This window comes from Elaeis guineensis, chromosome 8 (genome assembly GCF_000442705.2).
Source record: "Elaeis guineensis isolate ETL-2024a chromosome 8, EG11, whole genome shotgun sequence".
Classification (NCBI taxonomy): domain Eukaryota; kingdom Viridiplantae; phylum Streptophyta; class Magnoliopsida; order Arecales; family Arecaceae; genus Elaeis; species Elaeis guineensis.
The window spans coordinates 113,313,385-113,326,264 of record NC_026000.2 but is presented as its reverse complement, the minus strand read 5'-3'; the positions used below and the strand labels follow the sequence as shown (position 1 = coordinate 113,326,264).

The 12,880-nt window shown below is 35.2% G+C and overlaps 1 protein-coding gene across 1 annotated transcript; it reads left to right on the top strand.

Moving 5' to 3' along the window:
* Positions 1–570: 570 nt before the first annotated feature.
* On the top strand, positions 571–9,659 carry LOC105061429 (uncharacterized). The gene is made up of 3 exons (XM_010945468.4): positions 571–837; positions 953–1,036; positions 9,405–9,659. The coding sequence occupies exons 1-3, from the start codon at positions 679–681 to the stop codon at positions 9,429–9,431; spliced, it is 270 nt and encodes an 89-aa protein (XP_010943770.1). The 5' UTR covers positions 571–678; the 3' UTR covers positions 9,432–9,659.
* Positions 9,660–12,880: the final 3,221 nt, after the last annotated feature.

Here is a 12,880-nt window from a genome sequence, read left to right as displayed (position 1 = left end):
ATTGGTATCAACATTACAATTTATAAAATGTTTCTTGCCTACATAATGAAGCTATAAGTTTTAAGAGAAGTCAATTTACAAGTATAAAAAATAAAAATATATGAAAATTATGGATAGTAAATTAGTAATAAGTTAAGTTTGAATTTGATCAAGTTAAGACAATAATATATAACATATTGATCTATGACGGACCTAACATTGAGTAAGGTTTTCCTTGTTGGTTAATCCTGGACGTGCCCAACTTAAGCTATTTAATTCAATTTTTACTTTTTTTTTTTCACCAAAAAAATTCAATTTTTACTACTCTTCACAACTAGCAAGATGAATTTAATAATTACTACTATAAAAAAAAAAAATCAAGCACTCGAGCATCCTTATCCAAATCCATTTATTTTGTCACGATCTAAATAAAAATCTACCCTTCCGTCGTTGAAAGTCTCACCTTTTCCTTCTGGGTAGTGGGCCCAATCACCAGGCAGCCTCTCCGAGCAATCCGGGAATCAATTCCTGTCCCACTGGCTCACTCCCTCAAAATTCCCACCGGACCGGCTTTGGATGGAGCAGAAAACTGCCGACCGCCACATAAGCCGGGTTTTTCCTTCTAAACCGGATTTCCTCCACGCTCGTTATTTAAACCGGTGATCTCCCGACCTCATTGCTAAGCAAAGCGAATCATAAATGGCGATGAGATCGGCGGCACTCGGAGGAATTCCTCGCCTGTCCCAATCGGCGGCGATCGCCGGAGGAGCTGGGTGGAGGAGCGTTCGCCCCTTCAGCGAAGGGAAAGGTAGGGTTCTCAGCGAGGAGGAGAAAGCCAAAGAGAACGTCTACATCCAGGTCCAATCTCTCTCCCTCTCCCTTGCGATCTCTCAATCCTCTCTTCTCTTCATCCCTCCATCTCGGCCGTTGGATCTCGATCTCTTAGGGTTTCTTTGTTTCTCTTTTGGAGTAGAAAATGGAGAGGGAAAAGATGGATAAGATGAAGCACAAAGCGGAGAAGGAGAAGCTGGAGCTGGAGAAGGAAAAAGCCGAGAAGGTACGATTTCATTCTTCTTCTAGGGTTTATTGATGGTTTCTCTTTTGATTCCGATCTTGGTCAATTAGTGTGCTTGAGATCTTTGTTTGACTATCTGAAGTTTAATATCTCGCCAAGTACTTTATATTAGAAATTTGGATTATGCTGTATTGGTGTGTCGATGTAAAAGTTTAAGTTTCTAATAAAACATTCCTTATAGGCCGAATTAAATCAGAACACGATGAAAATTTAATAGAAATATTTCGGGCTCTCTGCACATTTTTATAATTTTAATAGCAATTTTGATTTGGCAGGTGAGATGCTATATGTGTTGCTTTACTAATGTCAGTAAATATTCGAATTCTTGGCGAGAGTTTGTTGCTGTTACTGTTTCTAAAGTTGGCATTTTTTAAAAAGTGTGATTTTCACAACGTCATTGATCTCCAAATATGGTCGGTTTACTATTGTATTTGGTCAAGCAGCTTGTTCCTAGCTATGAGAGTCTGTTGGATATAGGTGTTGTGCTTTGCTCCTCTATAATACCTAGTGATAACGAGAAACCTACACATTTTAAAAGCTATTTTCTTAAAGAGTCATGTGTCTCTCTGTTAAGTTATCCGAGCAAAATGATGCCAACATTTTGAAAGTTCATTAAGAAACACATATTCAAAATAAGCCTAACCTTAAGCATTACTAGACATCATCATTGGTAATGGATCAATGAATAGTGTTAGGCTACAATTCAGGATCATCAATATTGTTAAAGAATTTAATAACAGTTCTCACATTTCATTATAATTTATCATAATTTAATTCCGGTGAAGTCGGCAATGGCACGAAATATGGGCTTTCGCCCATTTTTTGATTGGGCCTCCTCTGGCCATGTAGCAGGCACAATGGTCCTCCGGATGCTTTGGCAGGCCTCTGGAGGCTCCCTCTCATTCCTTCTCCCTCTCATTCCTTCTCCTCTCTCTTTCTCTTTTCCTCTCTTTCCTTCTCCCTCCCCCCTCTTCGTCAGCCCTCCTTTGGCCCTCTAGTGGGCATAGCAACCCTTCGGTGGCCATATTGGGCCTTTAGTGGCCTTTGGAGGCTCTCTCTTCCTCTCCCTTTCCTTCTCTATCCCTACTCACTTTCTGTTCCTCTCTTTCCTTATCCCTCCCCCATCCTCGCTGGTGTTTCGTTTCGAATGCTGGAACCATCTTGGTCCACCATCAGTATAGTTTAGCATGCCCCTAACTAGGAGGTCTAGATGGTTTTGTAATCATTGATCTATGATAATGGTCCATAAGCTGCAAATATGCAATCCCCAGTTGACCGGTGGCAATACATATGCCATAGTTCACTTTCGTTTTGAAGCTAGTTAGCAATGAATAAAGGATCAAACATAAGGTACCTTCATCATTGCATGGTAAAGTTTAAATTCTGATTTGATTTTTTTAATTTGAAAACTTTGGATTATATTGGGCTTGTCCTAATATCTATAGTGAAATATTTAGTTCATTTTTTTAATTGTTTATTGTTGCGCTTACCAATACTATTTTGAATGAGCTAATAGTAGCTGTTAGGCTGTTCCCTCTGTGTTTTTTTGAGTCTCTTGGACACTTGGTGATCATGAAATAGTTCATTGCTTTTTTCATTATTGGTAGAACTAATTCATGTATGGAAGATATTTGCTTCTTTATTGGTCTATGTTATCGAGCTTTTATAAAAGGATACTTTGGTTTGAAAAGGTCATTTTGAGTGGATGTCATTGGGAATTCAACAAACATTATATCTACTAGAAGTCACCTTCCATATATTTTATGGACAACCCACAGCTGTGGTTTGAAGTGTTGTCAATCTCTATTTGCATGTGAGATTGGCTCAATGGATTTTCTTGTCTGTATTTCATGAGTAGGAGATAAAGCCATTCTACAGTGTGAGGGGCTCAATCTAAAAGTGCAAAGAACTGCCTTTATTACCCATACAACTTCTAAACCAATCTCTTTGTTTTGTTCATATCCTACAAAACTCAGTAAAACCAAATCTTTCTAGCAAGTTATTTGATCAGCAACAATTGCTTAAAAACATGATTTCCATTTCCTTTTTCTTTTGTGAATGAATTAATCATTCTAAAAAACTAGGTATTAGCTTCGGAGCTGGTGTCGTTATATCGTCATAGCAATTTTCATAAATTTGATGTTCATGCTTTTTTAACACTCTTTTCATAAAAAAGTTCAGTTTTACAGGTCATTATTTAGCATCATAGGTTCAGTTGTCTTTTGATAATTAATTTTAGATTTATTTCTCCAAACTAGTTTTATTTTTTCATAATTTTGTTCAAATTATGATCTCTTTCTTTGAAAACATATAAAATAATTTAATGTTAGATATAATACAATTATTTCTGTATATCACCATTACCTAGTCCCTAGCAAGTTTTCTTGTGATCAATGGTGTAAAAATTAAGACATTCAAATCTTTTGCAGATTGCTCTAACTTCTAAGTTTAATAGAAGTTTACAGTGGATCTTTTATTCAGTGCTTGATTAGTCAAAGAAATCCTATTTAACCCCATTTTCACTTTTTCTGTATGGTATAATCATCACTCTGTTATATTCTCCAATTCAAGGAATACAGAAACCAGCATATTGAATCCTTCGACATATCCAATGAAGCAATGAATAAATAGACTAGGCTTCATGACAACTGAATAATTCCTTATAATTGAGTAGGCTTCATCATATTTGAGGAGTGTCATGAGAATTGGAATCTCCTATACCTTTATTTTTTCTGATTGGATTGCTGAACAAGTTTCTTTTCAATTTGATCAACCCAGGGTAACTAGATAAGGGATGTGCGACCACATGCTAAGAATGTTAATATTAGTTAGAAATTCAAGGTCTTTGATGCATCAACACTTGGTGATACAATGGGGCATTGACTTGGGCATATACCACCTGAAGTACACTGGAAGGACTCCAATTGACCCTGAATCAAGTGGTTTGAAACAAATTGGCTTGCTAGAAATCAACCCTCGATTTTTATCAACTCTTTCCTTGAATTCTGTTGTTATTAGATTTCTTATTATGATTTTCTTAAGGTTTGTTGGATAAACCATGAGTTCATTTTTCTTATCTTTATTCATGTGTTCTTGGTCTAGTTCTAACTGCATGTATAGGTCCACTAAATCTAAAGTTTGCTATTCAACCATGCATCTACACTGACTATTTTCGATGATTGAGATTTGCATTTTTCTTAGAAATTTTATTTCCGGCTATGATGAGATATTTGGCCATAACAAGTATCTTGCTGACATGTTCCCTAATATGATCCCCTTCTTTCATTTTTTTAATTATAGTTGTCCAGAAATGAACCATGTGTATAATAGTAGGTGTTATATTTTCTTGGTATTGCTTCCATTAGTGATTTAATTTTTTCATACCCTTCAAAAACTCTAACTAAATCATCATGTGTGAAGGTTAGTAAATAAACCATGGCAATTAAATCATCTTATTCAAATTTTTCTAATGTTTCTTTTCATGTTCAATTGGTCTGTCACTCAACTTTGGTTTTCAGTTTTTAGAACATAGTAGTTTATCATCAATAAGAATGTGTTTCATTTTATATTTCCAGGTGCCAAAATTAGAACCATTTAGCTTTTCGATTTTTGACAATTCATTCATGACTACTCTATTAGACAAGTGCAGAAAGAAAAGTAATTAGCACTGACTGGATCAATGCTGAAAAAATTAACCAGCAAATAGAGCTCAATAGCCCCCATTTTGCTGCTTCATTGTACTTTATGCATTGCTGTAGACCTGAATATGTTGCTGTCTCTGAATACTCTCCAATGTCCAGAGTGCATAGGGACATTCAGATTGTTAGTCAGAGTTGAAATGGTGAAGATAGTAATTTAAAGCTACTAATTTGCACAAGATTGTTACTGGACCAATATTAGGTTGAAGGTAGAACTGCTTCATGTTTGTGCTGTGGGATTTGATTGAAGGCCTACTGCCAATCTATACTGGAGCAAGGTAGCCTCAAGCTATTCTTTGAGACTATAGAACAGATCTAGAACTTTCCCAAACCAATTGATAGAGTGAAATGCAGAGAAGGCTTGGAGCAGAACAAAAGGAAGAAGATGAAGGAACGAATTTTGTGGCCTTCTTTCTGTTCAATGACCACTTCAGCGATAGTGATTATGGACTCCATTCATTGCAAAAATCTTGGTGATTGGAGGAAAGAGACCACTTTGCTAAAGAGATCGTAAGGCTTCACTGTTGAATAGAAATAGGACTTGAAGCTCCTTTGACAACAGTGAACACAGAAGCAAACCTTCTTCTCTAGTTATGTTAGCTCTGATACCAACAAAAGAAGAGAACATATTGGATTGAGTGAGTAGGTTGTGAGACTGGGAATCACTCAGGCTTCTTGTTTTCCAGAACATGGATATGGATGGGTTAGATGGATATGTCCATCTCAACAAATCTAAAAATTCTTCAGCACTTGTGTTCTGAAGTCCACCGGAAATTGCAAGGACATTGTGCAATCCATTCTTAACGGGTAAATCTCTTCTGATTTTGGGTAAGCTGTCACAATAGAGTGAGATGAACTTCGTTTGTTTTGGGATTATGGCCACAATGGCCAACAATTATAGTGGATGATAGATAATTAGAACTCTGAGAAGGATTTTGTTAGCTAGGTCTATACTCTGGATCCAATTCCAAAAGCCAAAACATTTCCTTTCTTTTCAGCAAAACATATCCATGTTACATGTTTTCTTAAGTGGACCATATGGTCTTTACCATCTTCGGACCTACTAGTACTGTTGTTTTCTTTTTTTTTTTTTTTTTGGTAGGTTAATTATTTCCTTCAAACAACAATAATCCCTTTAGAAGGGTTTAACATTCCTTCCTCAAGATCCCATCTCCATGTTTCTCAGCCAGAACTTTTTTTGCCAACCATATAGAATCAGTGTTGTGAAAATTCAAGCCAACTAAAACCCTCTCATCACCCATGTCAGATGAATGGGGCCTTTGCTAGGTTCCCCATTTTGGAACCAAGGAGAAGTGGAAGATATGGGAAACTGGGAGAAGGTTATGGAGAGTAGTTAGCAACTTATCCTCTCATTAGCTTATCATTATTCGAGAAAAAATGGGCTAACAGTAGCAACAAGATGTGGATGGTGGGGACCAAATTTGGTTAATTTTAAGGACAATAGAGGGGTATTTCTTCAAATATCTGAGTTGAAATTTATGTTTAAATGAAAAAAAATCAAGGTTGGGTTTTGGCAAATGAAAATTAAATGTTCATTGATCATCGAATTCTTGTGTTAAAGCATCAATTTATGATAAAATTTATTGAGTTTTGAATTTCTATGTTGAACCCCAAAACTTGCACCTAAATTGGAGTAAATCTGAAAATAACCCAATGAGTTGTAACTGATCTTTGGGCCTGACAGTTGTCCCTTTGTCTTTAGTTTGTCGTTCTTATTCTTATGCATTGTATTTAACTAGGTGATAGGAAATCATTGGGTAAATTGAACTCGGTGAATGATGATAATAATTGTTGTCAATTAGAAAAAAAACTTCACCTTATGAAGTTTTTGAAATGCATTTATCATGTAATTATTACATATTTAAATTGAGAATCCACCTTATTGATCACAGTTTACACATTTCATAGATTGAAAATCAATATATTTTAATGCTTAGATCATAGCAAAAGTACATTTTTGCATCCACTTGATGCATAGGTTAGAGACCACAAGGTACATGATCTTTAGTTTCTAGGTACTTTTGGTGGTGTAGATCATGAGCAACAGTGTGGATCTTCAATTTGGTTCCCTCTTATTGATTTTGGATACGAAAGGAGTAGATATACTCTTCTCTTGAGAGAAGAATAACCCGTCTCTCTCTCTCTCTCTCTCTCTCTCTCTCTCTCTCTGTGCTTATATGAGTTGCACTACACATGTTATGTTGACTCGTTGAAAAATTGACGATTTAAAATCAATGATAAGCCATCCAAATTCAAGATCCAAACCATTAAACATAATAAACACTGTAAAAATAAATGCCTAGAACCCAAAATCATGTACTTTGTTGGTATCTAACATATCCATCAAGTCATTGCAAAAATAATCATTATTTGTTGCAATAATGTAGTAAAATACATGATAAGGAAAATTAAATTGAAATTCACTTTATGGATCATTATCTGCATAGCTTAAAATAAGGGTATATTCAAGTTCACTGGGTTTTGGTTATTGGATCCTTGTAAGGCATTTTTGTTTTTCTAGTGTAGATCATGTTTAATGGTTTGGATTTTGAATTTGGAAGGTTTATCATTGATTTTGGTTAACTTCTTTTTCGAGGTTTTAATGTAAATTTGTAGTCCATCTCTCTCTCTCTCTCTCTCTCTCTCTCTGTGTGTGTGTGTGTGTGTGTGTGTGTGTCTATCTATCTATCTATCTTTTTTTCTTTTTTTCTTTCTTTCTTTGACATATACCAAATAATAAAACAATAAACATGCAATTATCCATAGACAAGATGCTTAGAGTAAGGCTATAGCTCGGCATGTTGGGTCAAGTTGAAGGCAAAACTTAACCCATGCAACCCATAAATCCCTCACACTTAAGCTCACCTAACCTTGTCTCTGATTGGGTTTTATGTAACCCAACCCAACCACATTTTATGCTCAACTCTGGTTGAGTTGGGTTAACTATGTCAGCTCAGTTTAATTGGGTTGAGATGTGTTGTGCCATGTTAATTAGATTAAATCAAGTTAAATAGAAAATTTAAGATAAGGGAAAGGTTTGGGACATTTTTGTTAGATTAATACTTGTTGACTTGAGGCTTCAATCATGCTCCAATTTTAATGGTACATTTACACAATTTAACAAGATTAAAAATATAATTATTTAAAAAATAAATAATCTATATGAAATATAAGTATTAGTTATTTGTTTATTTATATTCCAGGTCGACTCTGGTAATTCCATTGAGATAGGTTGGGTTCAGGTTTGTTTACGTTTGGGTTCTAATTGTGTTGAAGGTCAACTATAACCTGATCCTGCTAGAGACTGAGTTGTGACTTTGGAGGCCAAGCCCAACCAAATTTATAGAATCGCAACCCAAACCTGCCCTTTAAGGTGGTTGGGTGGGAGGGTTTGGGTTAAGCCCAGCCTATGCTGCCCCTGTAGCTTAGAGACACATAGGTAATAGTACTCTAATTTGTCAAAGAAGAAATGTACACAAGCATGCATTCAGAATAATATGTTTATCAATGAGTAAGGAAACCATGTGTGCTAAGCCGGCTATGCTTTACTTTTTTGCACTTTAGGTCATTGAAACCATCTTCTCCATTTTCATGTTTATCAACCTCCAGCTAATATGACTATAAATATGATCTGATGTATCTTTTCACTTGATTGATGTTGAAAGTTGTTAAAGGAATCAAATCATCCAGAAATAACATATGTTTCAGGTTTTGTTGTGTAGTTTGATTAGAGAAAAACCAGTAGTCTGTTCTTTAGAAATAATGATCTTATGTATAAATATGAACTCACAAAAACAGATGGTGAATGGTAGTCTTTCCACTATGAGATGACTGGAACATGTAGATGAACATGGTCTAAGTTATAGCAGTTTACTTCTTTAAAAGTTGTCTAATCTGAAGTAGTCTGAGATCTGGATTTTTTTTCCTAATAGGATGGGTTTGAGTTTTATATTATTGTTGGAGATTTATATATAGTTTTTACTTCATGATGATAGGAAGGGGAACCAGACAAAAAGAAGTAAGATTGTGTACCTTTCTTTAAGAAAGAGTCATAATTATTAATAGGGAATCATGAGTTTTGGTTGAGTTGGATGAGAATTTTTGCTAACCTCATTACAAGAAATTGACAACCATAGAGTATTAGAATGGCAAACAGAAAAAAAGAAGGTATATTTACAGGCCCAATACTTGGATATATGCATACTGATCCACAAAAACCAGAAAGGTCCGTACGAGAAAGAACCTTCTACCATCTTGAGATGATTGCCATGCATGCTGAATAGTTTTTTCAAATAGGATTTTAGTGAAACCTAAAAGTGTTGCAGCTTATATAACTAGGCTACTGCCATATAATTTATTATCAAGCAATCTATGTACCAACAAGTAATCTTTAGTTTGCTTGTATTTAATTGGCGTCTAGAGATTATTTTGGTTCTTTGTGCTGTTTTGTCAATAGAACAGTATATTTCAAAATGAATTGTTTAATAAGTAATTACTTTTTGGCCAAGCTGGTAACTCCTTATTATACTTGTGAAACTGGATAAATTTGCTTCCTGCTTGACTTGCATAATTTTGTTCATCATTTTCATTTGATATGTTTTGTTGATTGACACTTGCTGCCACATTGACAGAAACCAGAGGAAACTCATAAAGGCTGACGCAGCTGCCCTCTTCTTGTCGAGCATTCTGAAGCAATTTGCTGCATGTACACGGGGCACAGATTCTGAATAAATGTACATTATCTTAGGTGAAACAAGCGTTGTTTTCACCAAAGACTCTAGATCAACTTGCTGTTTCTTTAGGCAGCAAACCATTTTAATCCTACATCCTGATGTTCATCTGCCGCTGGACTATTTGACTAAATCAGGAACTGTTTCATGATTGAATTTGGATGTTTAGAGTTATATCTTTGTATGCTGTCATGCTGTGGTGGTGGTCATTCAAATCCTTAGCCCAAAGTAGGTCTACCCACTCATAAACCATTTTTCACAAAAATATTACAACACATCTGCACCATTCTGGTGGTTGTCAGATATGTTGGATTTTGGTGCTGTGGCAATTGGACTTGGATGTTTTGGTGGACAATCTGTGGAGCGGTGGCACCATGTCCTGGGTTGGTATTCTTTATGCAAAGAAGTATTCATGAAGGTAGATTTTGCGATGACAGCAATCATAATCAGATGCTAGACAAGTTGTGATCTTCGGTTGCGTTTGTGTTTGGTGCATTACCAAGCAATCTTAAAGGTAATTGGATTGAGAGGAGATAAAGGGAGATGGAGGAGTCACAGGTCAGATGCAAGTTGAGGGGTTGGGGGAAGGATTGGCAATGATGTTGTATAATTTTTTTGAGGAATAATTTTTTTAAAATTTTTATTGTAACATTGTCAAAGAAGTAGTAATTTGGATAGCCATTCTCTCTAAGGCAATCTGCACTATCATCCAAAAAATATATCACATGCATTAATCTAGATTACTACATTAAATTACAGCAATCTAGATAATTGCCAGCTACCAAATGCAATCTGAAACTGATCATTATGCAATCCATAATGGATCTATGTGAAGGAAGGTGAATCCTTCTTTCATGCAAAAGATATAACTGCTGGCCATTGAAGTGCACTAATTTGCAAGCTGATTAGAGTTGCTGGGTGACTAAATTGGATATTTCATAGGGTTGCTGGCTGGCTAAATTGGATATTTCATAGGAAAGATGTTCAGTTTGGATGGTGTGGCCTTAAATTTTGGTCACATATTCTACGACTTTTTCTACGATCATTTCTTGTTCAAATTTGTAAATTTTGAGTCATCTTGGCATCTTCTTTTTTGGTTATAAAAAAAAAGTGCAGCCTGTAACAGGTGTCCTTCATTAGATACTCAAACGCATTCTGAGTAGTAGAGGCTGAATGTTGTTTTGGCTTCAAACTTCCTGTGAAAACCTTGTTGATGGTATTACTCACCAAAACATTAAGAAAAGGAAAAGCCGTGCTATTTCAGTTCCCCAACATATTCTTTGCTTATTCAAAATCTTGAAAATAATTAATTTTATTTTGTATTTGCAAAAGTGAGCTATTTTTTATTCCTTTTATGTCTAAACTTATGGACTGCTGTTCCCTCGCCCTCGCGAAGGAAGATTATGAAAATAGTTTTGCAGGTGCATGGATTGGAATTATTATTTCATGGCAGAGGTTGGGGTTTATAATGAAAAGAGTCTCAAAAATTTAGTTTTTGGTCCATGATTAGTAGAATTTCTGTTAGCTGTAATAATGACAAAGGCAACATTATAAGCAGCTCTTTTTTGTTCATTTAGCTATGCCTAATGTCTACTCTTGTGATTAGAAATAACGCTATTATTTTTATGGAATGCTAAGTTGGATATATGGTAAACTAGAAATAATAGAAAATAAGTATATTTAAGGAACGGTTGGAGTCATGTCAATTAAAGATGAAGTGTATTACAGGCATATGTCACAAAGATATGGGGGTATCATAGATTGTGTTGAAAGATACAGAAACGAAGACTAAAATAATATGGATGAGAGTTGCGAGAAATAATAAAGAACAATTTGAAATAATATTAAAGATGGTTCTAAATAAGAACTCTTGGTAAATGGGGATTGATAAAGCTGACCCCAAATAATCAGCTAAGGTTTGATAGCTATACTTGGTCTTTTTTGGAGTCATGTTCATGAGGGAAAAAATTATAGCAGTTGGAATATTCTCGCCGGATCCAAAGTGGCAGACTGCCTCTTATAATCCAAGGAACAAAGGAACATCAGGTGGGTCTTATTGGAAAAAAAGGGGAACATCAAGTGGCATCAGCTTGAATTAGAGGAAGGACCTGGGATCAAAATATTTTGATAACATATCCATGCTTTCAAACCTGATCTGCAAAGGGATGAAAAATTATGCAAAAGTAATTGAATTTAAGTATTTTAAGGCAGGTGGAATTTGAGATGCTAAGAAGAAGAAATGTTTCTGAGATATAGCAAAGAACATATTCTCTTATGATTAAAGTTACATTACGGTCTTGCTTGGAATATTGGAAGCAGATTTGCCCCATTACACATGGAATTTTAACTTCCCTATAAAAGGTATATGCACCAAAATGATGGCTCATGAAATCCAAATTTACTTTAATACTGTTTCTAATTGAGATTGTGTAAAAGATTACTGATATTGGTCTTCTAATTTGAACAAAACAAGATATTTATGCATGGGCATTGTTGGATCCTCTTATAGCAAAATTATATTCTTGTGATATATTTGTAGATATGGAGGATGTGCTGGTTGGTTGTTATATTGCTAAGCATACATGGTCCATCATCTCTTCTCGCGCTAGGCATGATTCTTTGGTCTCCCTAGATGCTCTGTAGGATTCTCTTTTCTCTATTGGTATTTCAAAGCTACAATCAATCATTGCTAATACAATGTGGATACTTTGGATTGCCAGGAATGACGAACTATTTCAGAATATTGCTTTTTGTTCGTTATTTGATTACAGATCAATCAATAAGATCAAGCAGAAGAGTTTTATGACTCTATGAAGGGCTAAGACCGAGATGAAGTGAACCAAACCACCTTTTACATGTTGAAAGTTAATTTGTAATTAACTCTATCATTAAGATTAGCAAGTTCAAGAGTCATATAACTCTTGTAGTTAATGTGTTGCGGAGATTAAATAGTTATATAACTCTAGTATTTAATATAATGTAGAGATTAAAAAGTCTTATTAAGTAAACTAAGAGTCAGGAGATTAAAGGTAACTTATGTATTCACGACGGATAGTCTAAGAGTCACCTTTATATTTATAAATAGGTGTCTAGATCCTTGGATAAAGTAAGCTATTTTGAAAGCCTCTTATGCCACTCCATTACTCTAATGAAAATCTCTCTTGCTTCTCATGATTAAAAAGTTCTTTGTCTTGCATCTCGTTACATGTATTTCTTCTTGCCCCCAACAAAATTGGTATTAAAGCAAGATTCTTCTTTGTTTCTAATTCCATCCCAAGTCTTTTGAATTTCATCTCATATCATCTACCTAAGCCCAATTTCTTTATTCAACTCCATCATGGCAACAAGTTCTAATGCAAGTACAAACACCATCACCT

Coding starts and splice junctions, on each gene's coding strand:
- LOC105061429 (XM_010945468.4), top strand. CDS start 679: ATGGCGATGAGATCGGCGGCACTCGGAGGAATTCCTCGCCTGTCCCAA. Junction 838..952: donor AAGAGAACGTCTACATCCAG/GTCCAATCTCTC, acceptor CTTTTGGAGTAG/AAAATGGAGAGGGAAAAGAT. Junction 1,037..9,404: donor AGAAGGAAAAAGCCGAGAAG/GTACGATTTCAT, acceptor CCACATTGACAG/AAACCAGAGGAAACTCATAA.